Source organism: Eschrichtius robustus, chromosome 15 (genome assembly GCF_028021215.1).
Source record: "Eschrichtius robustus isolate mEscRob2 chromosome 15, mEscRob2.pri, whole genome shotgun sequence".
NCBI lineage: Eukaryota > Metazoa > Chordata > Mammalia > Artiodactyla > Eschrichtiidae > Eschrichtius > Eschrichtius robustus.
The window spans coordinates 88,399,427-88,419,385 of record NC_090838.1 but is presented as its reverse complement, the minus strand read 5'-3'; the positions used below and the strand labels follow the sequence as shown (position 1 = coordinate 88,419,385).

General features: G+C 37.5%; 1 protein-coding gene across 5 annotated transcripts in view; it reads left to right on the top strand.

Moving 5' to 3' along the window:
• Window positions 1–19,959, top strand: part of REV1 (REV1 DNA directed polymerase) — an 81,470-nt gene that overhangs the window by 27,360 nt on the left and 34,151 nt on the right. For 4 of the 5 annotated variants that reach the window (XM_068564993.1, XM_068564992.1, XM_068564991.1 and 1 more), the window contains 3 exons: window positions 8,256–8,424; window positions 15,054–15,206; window positions 17,959–18,662. In XM_068564993.1, coding sequence (XP_068421094.1) covers window positions 8,256–8,424; window positions 15,054–15,206; window positions 17,959–18,662 — 1,026 coding nt within the window. Of the gene's footprint in view, window positions 1–8,255; window positions 8,425–15,053; window positions 15,207–15,260; window positions 15,337–17,958; window positions 18,663–19,959 lie in introns of those variants that run through there. The other variant, XM_068564995.1, reaches the window with a different exon arrangement.

Here is a 19,959-nt window from a genome sequence, read left to right as displayed (position 1 = left end):
ATCCACTTGCTAGCACCATTTGTTGAGAAGGCCATTCTTCCTCCATTGGATTACTTGTGTACTTTGCTCAAAAGTCAGTTGGGCATACTTGGGTGGGTATGTTTCTGGGTTCCATGTTCTATTCCATTGACATATGTGTCTTTTCAGCAGTACCACGTGGTCTTGATTACTGTACCTCTGTACTATATAGTAAGCCATAATACTGAGTAGAGTGATCATTGCCATTTTATTCTTCTTTGGAAAGGTTGTTTTAGCTATTTTCTAGGGCCTGTGCTTTTCCACATAAATTTTAGAAGAAGCTTTTCTGTGTCTACAAAATAGATACCTTGCTGAGATTTTGATAGGAATTACATTAATCCTATAGCTCAATTTAGGGAGAATTATAAACATCTTTACTCTGTTAAGTTTTCCAATCTTCGGACCTTTCATCCCATTTTACCCTATGTTAATTAATTCAACGAATATATCTTGTATGCTGCTTGTGTGTTAGGTACTATGTTTGAACAGAGATGACAGTGATGGAGAACGTGGATTTTGTGACAAAAAAAGTTATCTCTGGGCATTAGACATGAACAGAGCCAAGTGGGTGGCAACGTAGAAGTAATTGCCTTTGAGGGTTAGCGTGATTACTTCATAGAAGAACTGACTTTTTGAACTGGTCTTGGATAAGTAAGGTGTTTTTTAGACGAGAATGGGGAAAGGCATTCTTGTCCTGACCGTAACCTCCGTTTTCACCTTTATATCCTCTAATTCAGGTCAACAGGATTGTTCTGATGTTTTAGATTCGTCTTTGTACTTTCTCTTTCCTGTGCTGCTGTTCGTGCTCTCGCTCTGATGAAAAGCTCCTTCCCTCACTTCTGCGAACTGGAATCATGTTCATCCCTTAAGACCCAGTTAAATTAGATTTGCCTCCTTCCTGAAACCGGTCCACAGGATATACATTTCATAGCTTTATTGCTAGAAACATTTACTTTTGACACCTGAGTTTTGTCTTGTATTGCCAGGTCTTATTTATGTACTGAGTTTTGGGGAGTCAGAAAGCCCGTTCGGTGTGGTGACCCTGGCCAGATGTGGATCAGAGAGAACACTGCGGGGCCTCCAGTTGGCTCCTCCTCCTCCAGGTCTTCACCCCTCAGAGCTCTGTCAGATGTTGCCTTCTCCAGGAGACTTTCCCTGACCAGCCTTATGTAAAATACATGTATCTTGCCACCCAGTTGCTTTCTAATCCCTTACCCAGCTTCATTTCTCTTCATAGAATTTATTTGCTCCTGAACTGGTATTTATCTGACTTACTTTCTGTCTGCCCAGTGAAATAAGAGTGCTGTGGAGCACAGCTGAGAGTACCAGGGCCTAGAAGCCTGCCCGGCACATTGTAAGATTCTCAATAAATATTAGTTGAGCCTACGAATGAATAGCAGAGTTTTGTGTTTGTACATCAGAATGTTAAAATGTGTTCACTCATATGCTAATTCAACTCAGTTTTCTTAAATGGGTAGTTTTTAAATAAGAAATGGGCCACACTCTAGGCTTAACTGAATTGTAATCTCTGGGAAATAGGCCCTGGGCATGTTTATTTTGGTGAAAGCTCTCCGGGTGAGCTAGTGCTTCAAGTCTAGGGAGCTGTAATTGCTCTTCTGTGGAGTTGGATCAGGACAGTGAATATGGAAAGAGGCGTTCTGGTAATTTTCTGCTTTTTTCAGTAGGTGGGTAAGAGACCAGGTCTGGTGACTTAGGCACTGCTGAAGTTTGTGGAAAAGCAGGGCAGGCCTGGGTATGATTTGCAAAATAAATCAAGGGAATATACAAGTATAACAGACTTATATCTGAAGTGGTAGGGATTTGTTTGAAAACTTAACCTTAACATTGATAATTTTCTGAGCATGTGAATATGGTGATTTAGGAAAAGAGTCCATTTAATGCTCTAATCTAATTTTTTGAAATGGATACCTTCCAGGAATTATTTTCTATGGATATATACATAGTATCTCCTCCTGTTACCTGCGAGACTGATGGTGTGAATCCAGGGATGTAGGAATTTAACCTCCTACATGGGAGAGACTTACTGTATTAATTTCTACCACCCCCTGTAATTTTGCCAGTGTCTGATAGGTATTTGCACCTATTAGGTACTCAAAAATGTGTTCTTTAGGCTTTTGAGACTTTGCTTTGGTTTTTACTTGGTTGAGTGTATGTGGCTTTTAGTTGAATTTTGTAAGTCTGATGTACTTAGGGAGGAGAGAGGAAAAGAGAGTAAGCATGGCTACTGGAGAAAGAGTATTGTCCAGGGGTCAGAAGACAAAGGGGTCTGCACAATAGCTAGGTGATTGTGCACAAGTCTTCTAATTTTCCTCTATTTCCTCATCAGTAAACTATGCTAAATTACCTTTATAATTTATAGGATTGTGAGACTCAAATGAAATAATGAAAGATATTAACTACTGTAAGACCAAAGGAGGTATAAGCAGCCATTGGCTTACTTCTTTCTAGCATATATGTGACACAGCCACATTAATCAAGTTCTTTGGACATGCAGGATGAAATGGTACAGAGGATGACTGCTTTCTCAATAGAGATCTATCAAGGAAAGCTTTTGCACAAGATTTTAAAACTTTGTTTATGGAATGTGTTTTAACCAGATGAGCAAAACTTTGATAAGCTGTGCCCAGAGACGTCACAGTGGTCTTTCAGTGGCTGTTCTGATGTTATGTGATGGCGTTTGCTGTGGTGGAATTTCACATGTGGAGCTTTAGGCCTAAGTCGTGGTCCAGTGTTTAATATGTGCCTTTTACCTTTTCTGTGCTTACCTGTCTCTTACTTTCTGTGGTTGGTTTTAGTTAATGCTAAAATTTGATTGCATACAGAATATTCTCAAAGAATGTTCTGTAAAATTAACAGTAGGAGTGTTATGGACTGTGGGTGTTAACGGATTTGCAAAGCTTTCTTTCCAAGATACCTGTTAAGTTTTTAAAACTGCACAGTCCTATTCAGCGAGAAACACAGTTTAAGTAAAAATTATTTTCTTGTTGATCAGATGTTCTTTGATGTATCTTGTGCTTTGTCAAGAAAGGATACATGTAACATAGAAAGGAAAGGTGTATACGTTGTTCAACCTATAAGATGCATTTTAGAACCTGTTTTTAGATTTATTAAAACTTGAAAATGTTGCCGTGTTACAGTCCTCTTTTATCTGAAGTTGGTCTCCTTTATAAAAACCTCATTCAGGATGCTGAGGAGCTAAGAATTTTGGGTTAAAAGGATGTTTCATTGGGATTTTGATTTGCATGTCTCTAATGATTAGTGATGTTGAGCATCTTTTCATATGTTGGTTGGCCATATGTATATCATCTTTAAAGAAATGTGTATTCAGGTCCTTTGCCCATTTTTAAATTGGGTTATTTTGTTGTTGTTGAGTTGAAATACTTCTTTATATATTCTAACTATTAACCCCTTATTAGATAGATGATTTGCAAATATTGTCTCCAGTTCCACAGGTTGCTTTTTTACTTCTGTTGATTGTGTCCTTTGATGCACAGAAGTTTTGAATTTTAACGTAGTCTAACTTAATCTGTTTTTCTTTTTGTTGCCTGTGCTTTTGGTGTCATATCTAAGAAGTCATTTCCAAATCCAATGTCATGAAGCTTTTCCCCTGTGTTTTCTTTTAAGAGTTTTATAGTTTTAGGTCTTAACATTTAGGTCTTTAGTCCATTGAGTTAATTTTTGTGTATGGTATCAGATAAGGGTCCAACTTCATTCTTTTGCATGTGGATATCCAGCAAATGTGTTTTTTAATGACCTTTTCCCCCCACTGATGTTGTCTGTTCTGTCACTACATAATCAACATTTGAACATTGTACCATGACATTTTTGGTCTTCATTTGGTGAAGATGCATCACTTGCACCTTAAGTTTGTTTCTGTTCTTTTCATTAGCACATGACATTTAAAGCAGTCCCTGACAGCACCAGTACCTTCATAAACAAAACCTGCGCAATGAAATCACGGTTATCCAAATTATCCAGAATATGCTTGTTTTTTGTTTTTGGTAAGAATAACATTGAAATGACAATAATCATCTCACAGAGAACTTGTGATGCCAAGACTCTGTTGTTGAATTCCAATCTTGGAATCACCAGTGGTGAGCATTAAGTGAGATAAAGTATGGAAAGTACATGAGTGGAATAGGTGCTAAATTAATGTTAATTTTCTTTCCTCAGTTCTTTTTACCTGCTTATGATTATAAAGCAGTAAATGACAGTTTTCTTTTGTTCTACAAAGAGGTGGATGTTTTTTAATAAAATTGATATATATATCGGTGCTACTAGAATGACAGTGTCTACTGACTATTTTTTTGGCTGCGTTGGGCCTTCGTTGCTGCACGTGGGCTTTCTCTAGTTGCGGCGAGCGGGGGCTACTCTTCGTCACCGTGTGCAGGCTTCTCATTGCGGTGGCTTCTCTTGTTGCAGAGCACAGGCTCTCTAGGTGCACGGGCTTCAATAGTTGTGCCACACGGGCTCAGTAGTTGTGGCGCGCGGGCTTAGTTGCTCCTCGGCATGTGGGATCTTCCTGGACAGGGATTGAACCCCCCGTGTCCCCTGCATTGGCAGGTGGATTCTTAACCACTGAGCCACCAGGGGAGTCCCCTTTGTCTGGTTTTGGTATCAGGATGATGGTGGCCTCATAAAATGAGTTCAGAAGTGGTTTTCCCTCCGCAACTTTTTGGAATGGTTTCAGAAGGATAGGTGTTAACTCTTCTTTAATTGTTTGGTAGAATTCACCTGTGAAGCCATCTGGTCCCGGACTTTTGCTTGTGGGGAGTTTTTAAATTACTGATTCAATTTCAATACTGGTAATTGGTCTGTTCATATTTTCTATTTCTTCCTGGTTCAGTCTTGGGAGATTGTTCCTTTCTAAGAATTTGTCCATTTCTTCTAGGTTGTTCATTTATTGGTATATAGTTGCTCGTAGTAGTCTCTTAGGATCCTTTGTATTTCTGTGGTGTTGGTTGTAACGTCTCCTTTTCATTTCTGATTTTATCGATTTGGGCCCTCTCCCTTTTTTTCTTGATGAGTCTGGCTAGAGGTTTATCAGTTTTGTTTATCAGCAAATGCTTTAATCTTAGGGAGAGAAAGTAAGTAACAGTTTAGTAGATTCCTGACTGGCCAGATGTTCGGTTTCCACTATTGTATGTGAAGTCATTATGATGCTCTAGTTTAGTTTCTGTGATTCCCTAGCCCCTGAAAACCTTCAATTATGAATTTTGAATTACTTTTATTTGAAAGTTGTTTTCATTTCTCTTTCCAGTGCGCTATCCAGTTTAGTAGCCACTAGCCACGTGTGTTAATAAGCGTTTGAAATGTGACTAGTCTAAATAGAGGTGTGTTGTAAATGCAAAATATATACTGTATTCTGGAGACTTAGTTTGAGAAAAAGAGTGTGAGATACCCCAATTTTATATATTGATTACATGCTGAAATGATAATATTTTGGATTTATTGAGTTAAATAAAAACATTAAAATTAATTTTTTACTATTTTTAATGAGGCAATTAGAAAAATTTATATATGTGACGTGCATATGTAGTTAACATATTTTTACTGAGCAGCTCCAGTAGGTGCAGTGAGTAACAACAGATGAATTCTACACTGTAAGAATTTAACAAGAAGTAATCAAACCTGGCATGTCTGTATGTGCTTTGTTAGCTTTCTTTCTTCTTCATTTTTTAAATATATTTTATTGAAGTATAGTTGATATACAATGTTGTTTTAATTTTTCCTATACAGCGAAGTGACTCAGTTGTATATATTCTTTTCCATTTTGGTTTATCACAGGATATTGAATACGGTTTCCTATGCTATATAGTGGGACCTTGTTGTTTATTCATCCTGTATATACTAGCTTGCAATTGCAAGCTCCCAATCTTTCCTTCCCCAACCCCCCTCCCCCTTGGCAACAACAAGTCTGTCCTCTTATGTCTGTGAGTTTGTTTCTGTTTTTAAGATATGTTCATTTGTGTCGTGTTTTAAATTCCACATAAAGCGATATTATATGATATTTATCTTTCTCTTTCTGATTTACTTTGCTTAGTATGATAATCTCTAGGTCCATCCATGTTGCTGCAAATGGCATTATTTCATTCTTTTTTATGGTTGAGTAATATTCCTCCGTGTGTGTGTGTGTATACCACATCTTCTTTATCCGTTCATCAGTTGATGGACATTTAGGTTGTTTCCATGTCTTGGCTTTGTAAATAGTGCTGCTCTGAACATAGAGGTGCATGTGTCTTTTTGAATTAAAGTTTTGTCTGGGTATGTGCCCAGGAGTGGGATTGCTGGATCATATGGCAACTCTATGTTTAGTTTTTTGAGGAACCTCCATACTGTTCTCCATAGTGGCTGCACCAATTTACATTCCCACCAACAATGTAAGAGGGTTCTCTTTTCTCCACATCCTCTCTAGCATTTATTGTTTGTAGACTTTTTGATGATGGCCATTCTGACTGGTGTTAGGTGGTACCTCATGGTAGTTTTGATTTTCATTTCTCTAATAATTAGTGATGATGAGCATCTTTTCATGTGCCTGTTGGCCATCTCTATGTCTTCTTTGGAGAAATGAAAACTACAGGCCAATATCTTTAATGAATATAAACGCAAAAATTCTCAACAAAATATTAGCAAACCGAATCCAACAGCACAGCAGATCAGATACCATGACCAAGTTGGATTCATCACAGGGTCACAAGGATGGTTCACCATACACAAATCAGTCAGTCGATGTGATACACCCCATTAACAAAAGAAGAGTCAAAAACCACATGATCATCTCAATAGATGCAGAAAAAGCATTTGATAAAATTCAACATCTGTTCATGATCAGAACTCTTACCAAAATCGGTATAGAGGGAACATATTTTTTCTTCTAAAGACCAAAACTCACTGAATTAGATTGTTATTATAATAAAAGTACTTATTTAAATACTTGGACCTGTATTATTTGTGTTTAAAGAAAATCTGTTGCTTGAATAACAAAGTAGATACACAAGCCTCCTGTGGAGGCCACCCCCAGCCTCACCCCCAGGTACAGCTGTTGCTAGGAGAAGTGTGGTACAGAGTTTCCCTTAGGTTAATAGATGAAAGAAACAGGGAAGCTGTGGAAAATCATTAGTTTCATGTGATACTAGTAATGCCTGTCATAACATAACTTTAGTGAGTCAGACATTTTTTTATGGGAAAGCATAAACCACATTGATTCTTGTTTAAGATATTTTTCTATAGTTTTATTAAGAATAAAATAATTTGAAACAAAATTGGGGAAAAAAAAGAGTGCTTCTTGGTCTGCAATTCTTACTTTGTTTTGGTTAACTTTATTTTTTGGCTTTGATGCAAGTTTGTATTAGGAAACTGAATCTTATTTTTTTATTTTATTTATTTATTTATTAAAAAAATTTTTTTTAAGGCAATCATCTTTTTACACATTTTGAAAGAAACATTTATTTATTTATTTATGGCTGTGTTGGGTTTTCGTTGCTGCACGCGGGCTTTCTCTAGTTGCAGCGAGCGGGGGCTACTCTTCGTTGTGGTGTGCAGGCTTCTCATTGAGGTGGCTTCTCTTGTGTGGAGCACGGGCTCTAGGTTTGCGGGCTCAGTAGTTGTGGCTCGCGGGCTCTAGAGCGCAGGCTCAGTAGTTGTGGCACACGGGCTTAGTTGCTCTGCGGCATGTGGGATGAACGGGCTTGAACGGGCTTGAACCCGTGTCCCCTGCATTGGCAGGCGGATTCTTAACCACTGTGCCACCAGGGAAACCCTTATATTTTTTAAATAAAAGTTTAAATTATTAAGCTTCACAGGAGTAAAGTCTAATAAGCTCTACAGTAAGTCTGCTCATAGTAAGTATTTTTAAATATAAGATAAAAATGTCAAGGTCAGTATAGCTAAATGTCAAAATTTTTTAAATATTTGCTCTATTATCAGTATTTAATTCATTACTCGAGGTGTCTGTCTGCTTTTCTGGGCATTGCTTGGCAGTAGATGTTTTTGTGTTGGTTGACTGTGCCTTTAGCAGCCAGGAGAGTCGGATGTGCTAAGGCAAAATAGCTCTATCACTTTGTGATTTTCCTCCCAACTTGTTTACTGGCAACACAGCCAAGGAGAAAGTATACCAGTGATACGTTCTTTAAATCATCCTGTTTAAGGGATTGTTCAGCTAGGGCTCTACTTTCTTAATGTAAAACTTGTAACATGTTTTATTATTAATTTTACAGATCCATCTGCTGAGGAATTGAGAAAGCTAATGATGTTGCATGGAGGCCAATATCATGTGTATTATTCCAGATCCAAAACAACACACATCATTGCCACAAATCTTCCTAATGCCAAAATTAAAGAGTTAAAGGGAGAAAAAGTAATTCGACCAGAATGGATTGTGGAAAGGTAAGTTTAATTTTTAATTAAATCAGTGAGTTTTAAAAATTGGAATACTTTTTCTTTTATAGACGCTTATCTAACTTGCATTGCCTCTTAAGGGTGAAGAGTAATCCAGGTCTTAAAAAACACCACTGTGCTCCTTAGCCTCGCGTGATGATTCAGGTGGCCTGGGGTTTGACATTAGTGTTCTTGCAACCTCAGCTCCCAGGAATTAGGGGAGATGACTCAAGTGAGCGGCAGGAAGCAGCGATGGGAGGGGTTGACAAAGCATGCTGTTCACTGAGCAAATATTTGTGCACCTGTTCCGAGTAGGCAGTGTTCTGTGTACTTGGGAAATACATCAGTGAGCTAAGCAGAGTCCCTCTCCTACCTCTTGGAGCTTACATTTTATAAGGGGAAACAGATAATAAACAGTATATGAGTAAATTTATGTCATGTGTTAAAAGTCAGTACGTGCTGTGGGGGAGAAAAGAAGATGAGGATAACGTGGACCCGGAACACTAGGAGTGGGCGGCAGTTTGCAGTATTATTAGTACCTGTTTTTCGGTTAGTATGGCTCCTTGGCTGTTGTTTTGGAATTGGTGTGTTGTAAATCAGTGCTGGCCATTCATACTAACTTCCTAAGGTTAAATATGTCGTCTAGAGCCTTGGTGATGAGCCAGAACTTGAGTGATTCATATATAATATATACGAGTGATTGCTAGATTTATGAACGTTAAAAGTGAAAGTATTAAAATCATAATTTTATGACTAGATTGTAATCAGTATATGAGAGAATGGTCAGATTGTATAATGGAGTGTTAATGAAACAAACTTAGAAATTATTTTTTTTTAAGTCAGCTGCCGAGCTTTTTTCTTATCCTATGTTTCATTAATTCTGACACCTTCCATTAATCTATTCAGTAGATTTCGAATTGTTAGGTTTCGGGACTTCCCTGGCGGTCCAGTGGTTAAGATTCCATGCTCCCAGTGCCTGGAGTGTGGTTCCGATCCCTGATTGGGGAACTAAGAACCCACATGCCACGTGGCGCGACCGAAAATTTTTTTTAAAAATAAGTAAATCGAACAGCAGCATAGATTCATGAGAGTCAGTGTGTTATAGTGGAAAGGCTGGGCTTGGGCTCTGGAGACATACCTGGGTTCACATCCCAACTCAGCAATTCAGGGTCCCTGTGATCTTGTGTAATGGGAATAGTTATGCAGCCATTCTGAACCTTGTTTCCTCATTTGTAAAAGAAGGCTGCTGTCTACCCGCTATGGTTATGTGACAACTAGAAATAATTTGTGCAAACTACCTAGCACAATGCCTTGTGCGTTGCAGAGGCATAATATGTAAGAAGCTACTGCTGTTATTTTATTTTTATTCTATAAACATCACCGAGTATCAGAAAATAAATTCCAAAAGGTCAAAAGTGCATTTGTCTTCCGGAAAGCCAAATTATTCTTATAGATTAGGGTTTTTTAAGCCTTGGCAGATTAAGTTGAAGGTCCATCCCTAGAACTTCTTTGTGCTATGTTCCCAGGACCCAGCCACTGTCCATTCATTATATAGGATTAATGAACCTAGCTTTTAGCTGTGTGTCTTCTTAAAAATAAATTGTGAAGTTTTCCGTATCAGAAGTTAGTATCATTCCAGAGTTTAACTGTGTGTTGTCACTTAAAGACAATCCTTTCATTGTGCCGGGGCAAGAATTTTGATCTGGGGATATTAGTTTGGCTTTGGAGGGGATGGGGGAGATCCATGGGCAAGGAAAGTGGTGGTGAAAAGAGCTCTTGCTGGGTGGGACTTGACTTGCTTAGAAAATGGTGGTCTTCATTACAGCTGTTTCTTTATACCTGCTCTTCTTTTTTGTGCTGAATGCTGCTAGAGAGATAATACAATAAAAAATGCACCTGAGACAGTTACAAGTTATAAAATACACCTTAATGGATTTTATTTTAGTTTGAAGTCAGGCTTAATTATCTGTTTTTAAATAACTGAAGTGACTTTGGAATCATGGTTATATGACGTAGTTGCTTTATGTTTTATATGAGAAGGCAGGGCTAAGACGGTTAACTGATTTGCTCAAGAATGACAGAATTCAGAACCCAGATTTTCTGACTTATATTTGGGTCTGCTCTTTGCCATTTAATTAAGTTGTTATGGGTGAGTTGGCCCGTGTGGAAATGGTTCAGTCTGGGCTATACCCTAATATATGAAAAAAGTGCCCAGTGTCTACGATGTCATAAGCATGGGCTCCTCCACGTTAAATCACAGTGCTGTTTTCTTTCACACTCTAATCCCAGTCTTGTTCATCTTTTCTCCTTCTCAGCAGTGTTTTTATTAATGAGATTTTATTATACTTAAAAATTTGAACATCATATCAGCTGTTTAATGGATGATACATGATATTCTCTTCTATAATTAGTTTTCCTGTTTTTAGCTTGAGCAGTTTGAAAAGCGACTACCACTCATAAGTGTGCAGGATGATTACTTTGCTTTGATTAGAATTCCCTGGTGTCTGTGTAGGTGCCATTAAACCCGAGTTAATATAGGCATGATTATGGGGTCATGACTTCCGAGAGGCAGGGGGAGTCCTTCAATGAGAAGCCTGTGTGCGTTAGTTTAAGGTCTGAGATTATGTCACTGAAGGCTTTGCTTTGTAAATCTTATGTTTGTATATAGTACAGTATAGTATAAGTTAGTGATTTTCAAATTTTTCTCTTAATCCTTTTCTTCAGACAATTTTACGTTGAAATTTGAAGTGTGAAGTAGTTACAGAAGCTGCTGTGGCTCACCTCACTGCCTCATCGGGCCCGAGCACAGTTGAAAACATGGTCCTAAGTTATTCCGAGTCCATTTTGTTCTCGTTGTTCATTTTGTGTTGAGTCTTCTGTGGCGTGGGAACCTGCCTCCTCTAGTTGGATTCTCACGGGCTCTGCTGTGAGATGAGAGGGTCCAGTTGTTGCCAACTCGGGTCTTCTCGTGGGGGGTGACTGGCTCCCAGTCAGTGTGTCCTTTCTTTCTAAGCTCCCACCTGTAATGTTAGCACGTTTGTCACGTACTTGTGATGCTCTGAAGATCTCATACTTGGTATGGACTAAAACTTTGTTTCTAATTACACTCAGTGTCAATATTAGAGTGCTTATTCAACTCAAATAAAAGTTGGTTGCAATTTTATCTCATGATTTATTTCATCCCCCTTATGTTTTTTTTTTGTGTCTTGCCTCAGTTTATTCCTCGTAGAAAATGTGTGTGATTCTAGTTTCTGGTATAGATTTGACTTAAAAAAAATTAATCTTGAGTCGTTTACTTTTTTCTCTCACAGCACTACAGAATTCTTCTCAAATTATTTTTACTTGGCCAACTAACCAGTACACATTTCAGTCTCCCTGCCACCCCATGATTTGTTGTAGGTAATATTTATTAGAAAATAGAGTCCTGGTCTTCACGAGCTGAAGAATGAATATGAATAGCCTAACTCTCTCAGTATCTGTAGTAAAAAATAAAAAGCAATCTGGGCCCTGAAGGATAAAGGGCAAAAAGTTATATACATATGTTCATAGCTGTTATTTCCTTTCCTGAGCTTGTGGGATCTTGGTGAGTGGTTGGTAAGTTTGGGTAATGGGAGAGGTGGTGGCAAAGGGAATTTTAATTTTGAATGCGTAAAGAATAATGTTTGCTTAATGGTAGAATAATAGGCAAAAACAGCTCAGTTTGTCCTTAGCACATTATTACATCCTTTCTTGCCTTAAATCCACTTCTGAATGAGGAAGAAGGATAGATGCGTGAATGGATGGGCAGATGGGTATACAGTGTCAGATGTGGTTTTTCTAATAGAGAACGACTGGGATGTTGACTGGAACCATACAGACATTTGACGTGCAGAATTGCTTCGTCTAAAGAAGATGCTGTTGCTACAGTTACAATACAAAGTTTGGAATAGAAATGTAGTGACTTTTCTTGTATCTTAATTTTTGCAAAATCTCCCAGACTCTGTTTGCAACTGACAGTGTAAATTCATTTTCAGCATAGGAAACAGGAAATGATTTAGAGAACAAAGTTCTGCTTTAGATAACTTTACTGGGGCTGTAGGACAAGCCAAGAGTTAAAACTTCTCAAAGTAAGTGAATATCTCACATGCAGTGAGTATGTGCCTGATGCATTGTATAGAATGTAAGCTCTTTCATATGTATCAGAATCTATTTTCAGTGTACATGGGAAGAAGGCTCAGTATATAAAGAAGCCATGTAGTAATATCTTTTGGTAAAGTGAAGCTCCATTTGGTTTTGAAATATGGGCTTTGATATTTGGCTCCGTTGTTTTTGGGGGTTTTTTTGGTACGAAGAATGGTAGAAAATATAGAATACAACTCCTCTGTGCTTAGGATAAGCAGTGAAATTAGAAAATGTTAGAAATGAATCCCTGAGAGACTTTGTAAAAGAAGATCTTTTAAAAATATACCTTCAGATAATGTTTCTCTCCATATATCTGTAGATGGGTAAATGGATAAGCAGGGATAGTTAAGAATGTACACAGATGTGTAGTGGTTTGGGCTTGAAATTAAAAGAATTTCTTGTCTAACGTTACTATAGCGCACTGGGCTTTTAGTTTCTTTTACTGGGCATCTCTGAGGATGTCTGATTAGAGACCTGCAGTATTTAAATTGGCTCTTATTTTATATCAGTCTCCACGGACTTAGTTATGTAAGCCTTAAGTTCTGCTGGGTGACATGGCGGTTGTTAGGAGTCGTGTACGATCAGTGTAGACCACAGAGAGCACCTGTAGCATCTGGGTCACCCAGCAAGCTGTCAGTAGGATGGGGGAAGCCAGCATGATAATGGGGCGTGTCCTGGCTTCACTGCACGTTGGTCTTACTTCAGATGCGCAGCTGGCATTATTGAGCACAGTTTCAGTCTCCACGTACCCCTTAGTTACAGCTGTGCTGTGTGTCGTGAAGGAGGCAGAAGGCTAAGGTTAGGGGTAAGTCCCTCTGCTTCTGAGGGTGGGAGAGCAGGCGAGATAGGTAATAACTAAGAAGACAAAGGTCCATAGCCAGGCAGTTAAGACCAGTTGCTAAAGGAAGTGAAGTTAGCTTGATAAAGAATAAAGTAAAATTCACTGTGCTGTACACCTGAAACTAACACAACATTGTATGTAAATCAACTGCACTCCAATAAAAATTTTTTTAAAAGAATAAAGTAAATTAATAAACAGTCTAATTTTAGGATTTTAATTCTAGTATTTGAATGTAATCTGTAATCTTGATAAAACTAACTTTTAGCCTGATGGTACATTTATTTAGGTAAATGAAAATTGAAGTGTGTTGTCACTAGTATGTTCTCAACTGTCATAAATTAGTAGTTTAGCATATTTAGTAATTCCACCTGAAGTTGAAGGTACTTTAGGTAGGATTGTATATTGATATAATTACATAAAGGACATAGTCTATAATATGGTATAGTTTCATTTTTAGGGTATATCATCGGTATGTTTTTCTGTATTCACAATTGTTGACTTAATATTTTAAATTGGTTTTGTTTGTTTTAAACCAATTCAGTCTTTTTTTTTTTTTAAGTTCTGTGGAGTGTGCTTTGAGAAAATAATGTCAAAACTCTTGGATTTGTCAGATAATAAGAAAAGTATTTTACTGTATTATTTTTTTTCTAAATAATTAAAGTATGGCTTTCTTAATATATATTTTAGGTTTAAAGGCACACATGTGCTTTGAAATATTTCCTGATACTTAAGGAGCCTGTTTTAAAGTTTGGATGTTAGCCTAAGCATATTAGTTGGCTGTTTTAAAATTTGAGTTGAAAATGGTATTTTTAAAGATACAGTAACCGTATGTGTAACTCAGTTTATTAGAAAGCAAAACTCAGTTTAATCAAATCAGTCTTAGTTCTGAAGTATAATAGGCATTGGGGAGTGTCAGTTAATCTAGTATTATAATACTGCTGTTCCCCTGGTTTTTATAGGTGGTGTTTGATGCATATATAGTGAGCATTTGGAAGACGATATAGATATATATGATAGCTTCTGCTCTCTCAGAGTTCTGTCTTCAAGTGGCCTTGTCTCTATCACTCTTACACACATAAGATAGTGTAAATTATTTGTTAATCTTAAAGTTGAGATTCTTTATTTTGTCCTTTTATTTTACAGTTTTTCACATTTAATAGACAGACTAACATGAATCTTGGAAACTGGGAATCCTCATCCAGTTCCCTTATTCTGGAAAAATTTAATATGTGAGATAGGATTTGAGAAAATCTTGATGATTCTGTGTGAATTTTTGGGGGGAAAGATTGTGGTTAAATATTAAAGTCATGACGATTACAATATTGACTAGTCCAACTTCGTGCTTGAAGTTTTTCTCATCCTACTCTGTAGTCTATTTTCTTTTCCTCAACATGAGACCGTTGGCTACTAGTTTTTAAAATTTCAGACGTGTCTTTTCATGGGCAGGTCTCATTCTTAAGTGTTTAATAAGTAAGATTGTATTAGGACCACTAAAACAAAGGGAGAAGGAATAAACTAGAAAAAGAGATGGCATGTTGTTGGTGAAATATTCCTGTCATTGAGAACATTCATTTTTTGTGAAGCTCCTTTTCCCCAAGTATTAAACTCTTAAATTGGTGTTACTTTTTTGTTTTAGCATCAAAGCTGGACGACTCCTGTCCTACATTCCGTATCAGCTGTACAGCAAGCAGTCCTCCACGCAGAAAGGTCTCAACTTTAATCCTGTGTGCAAACCTGAGGACCCTGGACCAGGTCCCAGCAGCATCACCAAACAGCTCAACGACAGGGTGTAAGTTTGTCTAGGTTGGGGAGACTACAGAGCTGGTTTTTCGCAGTGAGAATGGCCCCTGCTCTGCTGAAGAGAGAAACAAATATAAAAACTGGCTATTCGTCTGTATTAATCCTGTTGAAGTACAGGGGTGCGTGTCTTACCTAAAAATTATTTTTATCATGACAGTTTCATAAATAAAATGTAAACAAGAAAGCTTTTCCACTCTCATTAGATTCCCGTGTTAAACCAATGGATCTTAAATTATTAGAAGTAAAATGTTCCATGGATTTTCATGGCAGTAATTATTTTTGACACAAGTAATTTGCTATAGAATATTGCTTTCTCGAAAACTGAACTAACTACTCCAGCTACACTTTTGCTGTGTGCCACTGCATAGAAAGACAGGTAGTGAAAATGTTAACATTTCTAGGTTATTTTTGAAAAATTCTAAATCAGTAACAATTCTAAATAGGTAAATATTTTATATCAATTAAAATTTAGTTGATGACCCTCAAGGTTATAGAGTTAGAGGTGAATCTAGACTTTATTCCATGTGTCTGATTTTAAAAAATATTTTGACTTAAGCTTTAATTGCAGTAATCCTGGGTAAGTTGGCTTCACAGTTAATTGGTGTGTTGCCTTAACTTGTGTATCAGGTAGTAGTTCATTATCATGGTTCATTATCAGTAGCCTTCTCCTTATTTATTAAATTGTTTGCTTTGGGAGTTTGATAACATTTTTTCCGAAAGACCAGGAGTCGAATTAACTTGGGATGATCCAGTGTCACTACCTTCTGTAGTTTTGTTGTCGTTTGTTCTTTAACTTATAGGTTCACTTATAAGTGTATTCAGTTGTTTTTCACGTTACCTAAAACATTTGATTTTGTTTTTTTATTACCGTCAAGGTGTACAAGTAATATCAGAAAACCTTCTGAATATACAACTTCATTTTTTTCTTACTTCACTAATAAAAGAAAATATATATGTGTGTGTTTTTGAAATTCTTCTTTGTGTTGACTTTAGGAAGAATTTACCTATTAGATTTAAATTATTGATCCATTTATGCTGTTGCCTAGTAAATGTGTATCCACTCGTGATATATTTCTAGTACAGCTACTTATATAAATGGCCGTTTGTCTGGGCCGAAACACCGCAGTGCAGAAAGGATGGGCAGGAGCAGTGTGTTTCTTGCCAATGTGTGCGTTTCTGTTGCGTGTGTTGCTAGTAAAAAACCTTAATATTTATGACACAGAAAACTAGATTTAAGACTTTTCTGACTTCACTTTTGTTGCTTTCTGTGTTCTTTATTTTTGGCATGTTCAGTGCATTGTATAAATTTCTTTGAAATTCCTTTATGTGACTTTTTGCTCCCTCGCTCTCTATCTCAAGGGCCAGACTTTCTCTGACATGTATCAAATGAGGTTTTCTTTCCTTCCTCTCTTAATCGTTTTCCCGTCGGTCATCTTTTCCTCTTTCACTGGTGGGATCATCTGTGAGGATAGGACCTACTCAGATTCGGCTGTCAGATTGCATGAGATGGTCAGCCAGAGCCAGAGCCAAGCCAGAAACGGGTGGTGCTGTTTCGCATCCAGCTCACGCGTGGTTCTCAGTGCAGTCAGGCTGTCCTGACTAATATACCCAGTTGGTATTAGGAGCAGGAACTTTAGATTAAACCTGGTAATGCCGTGGTAATCTCACCTGTGCCTTGGTGCTGCATGTGGCACCCTCATGTGGAGCCTGAACTGTAATTGGACTAATGCTGTGGACTTTTCTAAGTAGAATGAATTACTGCTTTGTAATTCAGATTTTTGTTTTTGTTACTTAGAGATGATTCTTTTGAATGCAAATGAATCTTGTCTCTATTACAGAGCATTACCAGACATCTAGAAGAGCCAGGATGTGGATTTAACATAACATTTGTCATAGTTAACTGCATTTATAAACCTGTCATCAGGACACTTGGTCCAGATTGCCTTGGACCTACCACCCTGGCATCTAAATAATGCTTTTCTTAGAAATGAAATGGTAATAATTCCCTTGTCAATAGGGTGAACATCCTCATTTTTCTAGGTATGAATTTTATTGAATTAGCCATACACATTGACCTGACTTTTTTTTTACTTTTTATCTACTTGTGCAACAGTTTGACCCCATTAATGGATTAGTGAATATAGTCTGTCAGTCATTTTCTGGGGGAAAATAACGAGCCTCAGGATTGTAGCAATATTGGATTTAATGTGTTGAACAGTGCCTTACATAAAGCTGAAAGTAAAAATAGGAATAAGATTTCCAATAAGGTTTCTTACCCGTTTTTACGGGAATTATTCATATTGTATTAATTTAGCAAATACTTACTGACTCCCTAGTAAATGCCGGACACTGTGCTACAAACTGGGTATTTAAAGCTTACAGATTACAGTTAATTTACAGTGGGAAAAATAATTGAAAACAGTTTCTTGGATTTTTCTTCAATCTGAAAAAGATCCTATTCTATTTTCTTCTCTGTGAGTGTCTGAAATTTTAAAAAAAACCAAAAACCTGAAAGGCTGTTAATGGGCTAGAATTTTCCTAGTTACCTTGCTCCTTCAGGTTAGCAAAGAATTATCTTTTATTAGAAGAGCAATCATGAAAAAAAATTTGTGGCTTAATCATTCAGATTTGGTGGAGGGAATATTAAAGTGTGTACCACTAAGACAGTGTTTAAATGGAAAATTGTTTTAGCCTGAAAGTCAGTCATCATTCATTTAAACAATTTTTTTTTCCTGCTTTAGAAATCACATAATTAAGAAGATTGAGACGGAAAATGAAGTCAAAGTCAATGGAGTGAACAGTTGGAATGAAGAAGATGCAGATAATGACTTGGGTTTTGTGGAGCCGGAGCCCTTCTTCCCAGGAAGGAAACAGAACGGAATTCCGCATCCCAGAGATGGCAGTGCCGTTTGTAACGGACACACTCATAGCTCTAACGGTGCCTTAAAGACACAGGACTGCTTGGTGCCCAGGGGCAGCGGTGTTGCCAGCAGGCTGTCCCCCGACCCTGCCCACGAGGAGGAAGCAGCCGAGAGGAGCGGTGGCGGCTTCAGAGACTGCGCTGTGCAGCAGTCCCAGCAAAGCACCAGAAGCACAGATGCTCTGCGGAATCCACACAGAACTAATTCCTTCTCCCCGTCACCTTTGCACAGCAACACTCGAGTCAATGGTGCTCACCACTCCACTGTTCAGGGGCCTTCAAGCACAAAGAGCACTTCTTCAGTCCCTTCACCGAGCAAGGCGGCACCCTCTGTGCCACCCAGACCTTGCAGCTTCATCTCGGACTTCTACTCTCGCTCGAGACTGCACCACATTTCCACGTGGAAGTGCGAGTTGACTGAGTTTGTCAGTACCCTGCAGAGACAAAGTAGTGGTATCTTTCCAGGAAGGGAAAAGTTAAAAAAAATGAAAGCAGGCAGGTCTGCATTTGTTGTAACTGACCCAGGTAGATACTTACTAAAAATTGTTTTCTTAAGAAACAATCATGCTTGATCATTTTGTTCTTAATCTGTCACTGGTATTCTGGTCAATACTAAGGTCTTGTAACGTGGAAGTCTTTAGGAATAGCAATTTATGTAAGTAACAGTGAGTATAACAGATGACAGAAAGCTTTCTTACTAAATATTTTCTACAAAATTAGATTTGAGTGTGGCTAAGTGAGCATTTTTTAGGTAATTTAGATAGTAATGAGGTTGGGATTCTGAACATTCATTCTTCCTGTAGACCTTATCAGTTATTGAAGTTTTGAACTGTAAAATATAACATTTTATATTCAGTGCTTAAACTCCTGTAAGAATGAATTGGTTTGGTAAGAGTAACTGTTAATTTTTAAAAGCTTGCATCATAATGATTTTTCAGTAATTAAATAACTTTGACATAATAGCTATTATAATTATAGTGGTAAGCTTTTAGTGAGATTAAGTATTTTCACATATAAGTAGGTTGGTTAATTGTATTTTGTTTTTTAAATAGTTTTCTTGTCATCAAAAACAAACAAAACCAACAATAACAGGCTGTATTTCTGTGCCTGTCATTATAAATTAGTATCTGGTTTGAGGTTTTAGTTGCTTTTAATGGATTACATGGGTTCCCCCTGGGGCGGGATCTCAGAGATTATCTAGTATTACCCTTTAATTTATAGCTGTGGAAACTGAGGTGCAGAGAGAAGCTCGTGGTTCTCTCACAATGTGATAGAACCTCTCCATGTGGGTTTTTTCTGTTATGTTTTGCTGTGTTTGATGTATTCCAAATGCTTTTTGTTATTTATGAGATATTTCAAAATAATGTTATAGGTATTAGGTTTTCCTTTTATCATGCCTTGGCCTTGTTACCTAAAGGTCGTTTAATTTTGAAAGCTTCAAAGAGCTGTTATGAATCAGTTCTATGAATGGGAATAAGATGAGGGATTTTTATATTGTTTGAAGGCATTCAGTAGGCATTTAGTATATGCATTCTGTATGACTTGAATCTTTAAAACCATTATTTTGAGTTGTTTACATTATGTGTGTATAATACTTTTATACAGCAGACTTATAATTGTTAAGATTGATTTTATAGATGATTTCTCGAGGGAACATAGAGGGTAGCAAGGAAGTCCCTGGCTTTGGAGTTAGGTAATAGCCTGAGTCCACATCCTGGCTCTGCCACTCTTATGATGCAGAGCATGTGAGTTCACCTCTCTGAGTCTCAGTTTCCTGTCAGCACACAAGTGATAGTACAGGAAGATAGTAGGAACAAAGGTC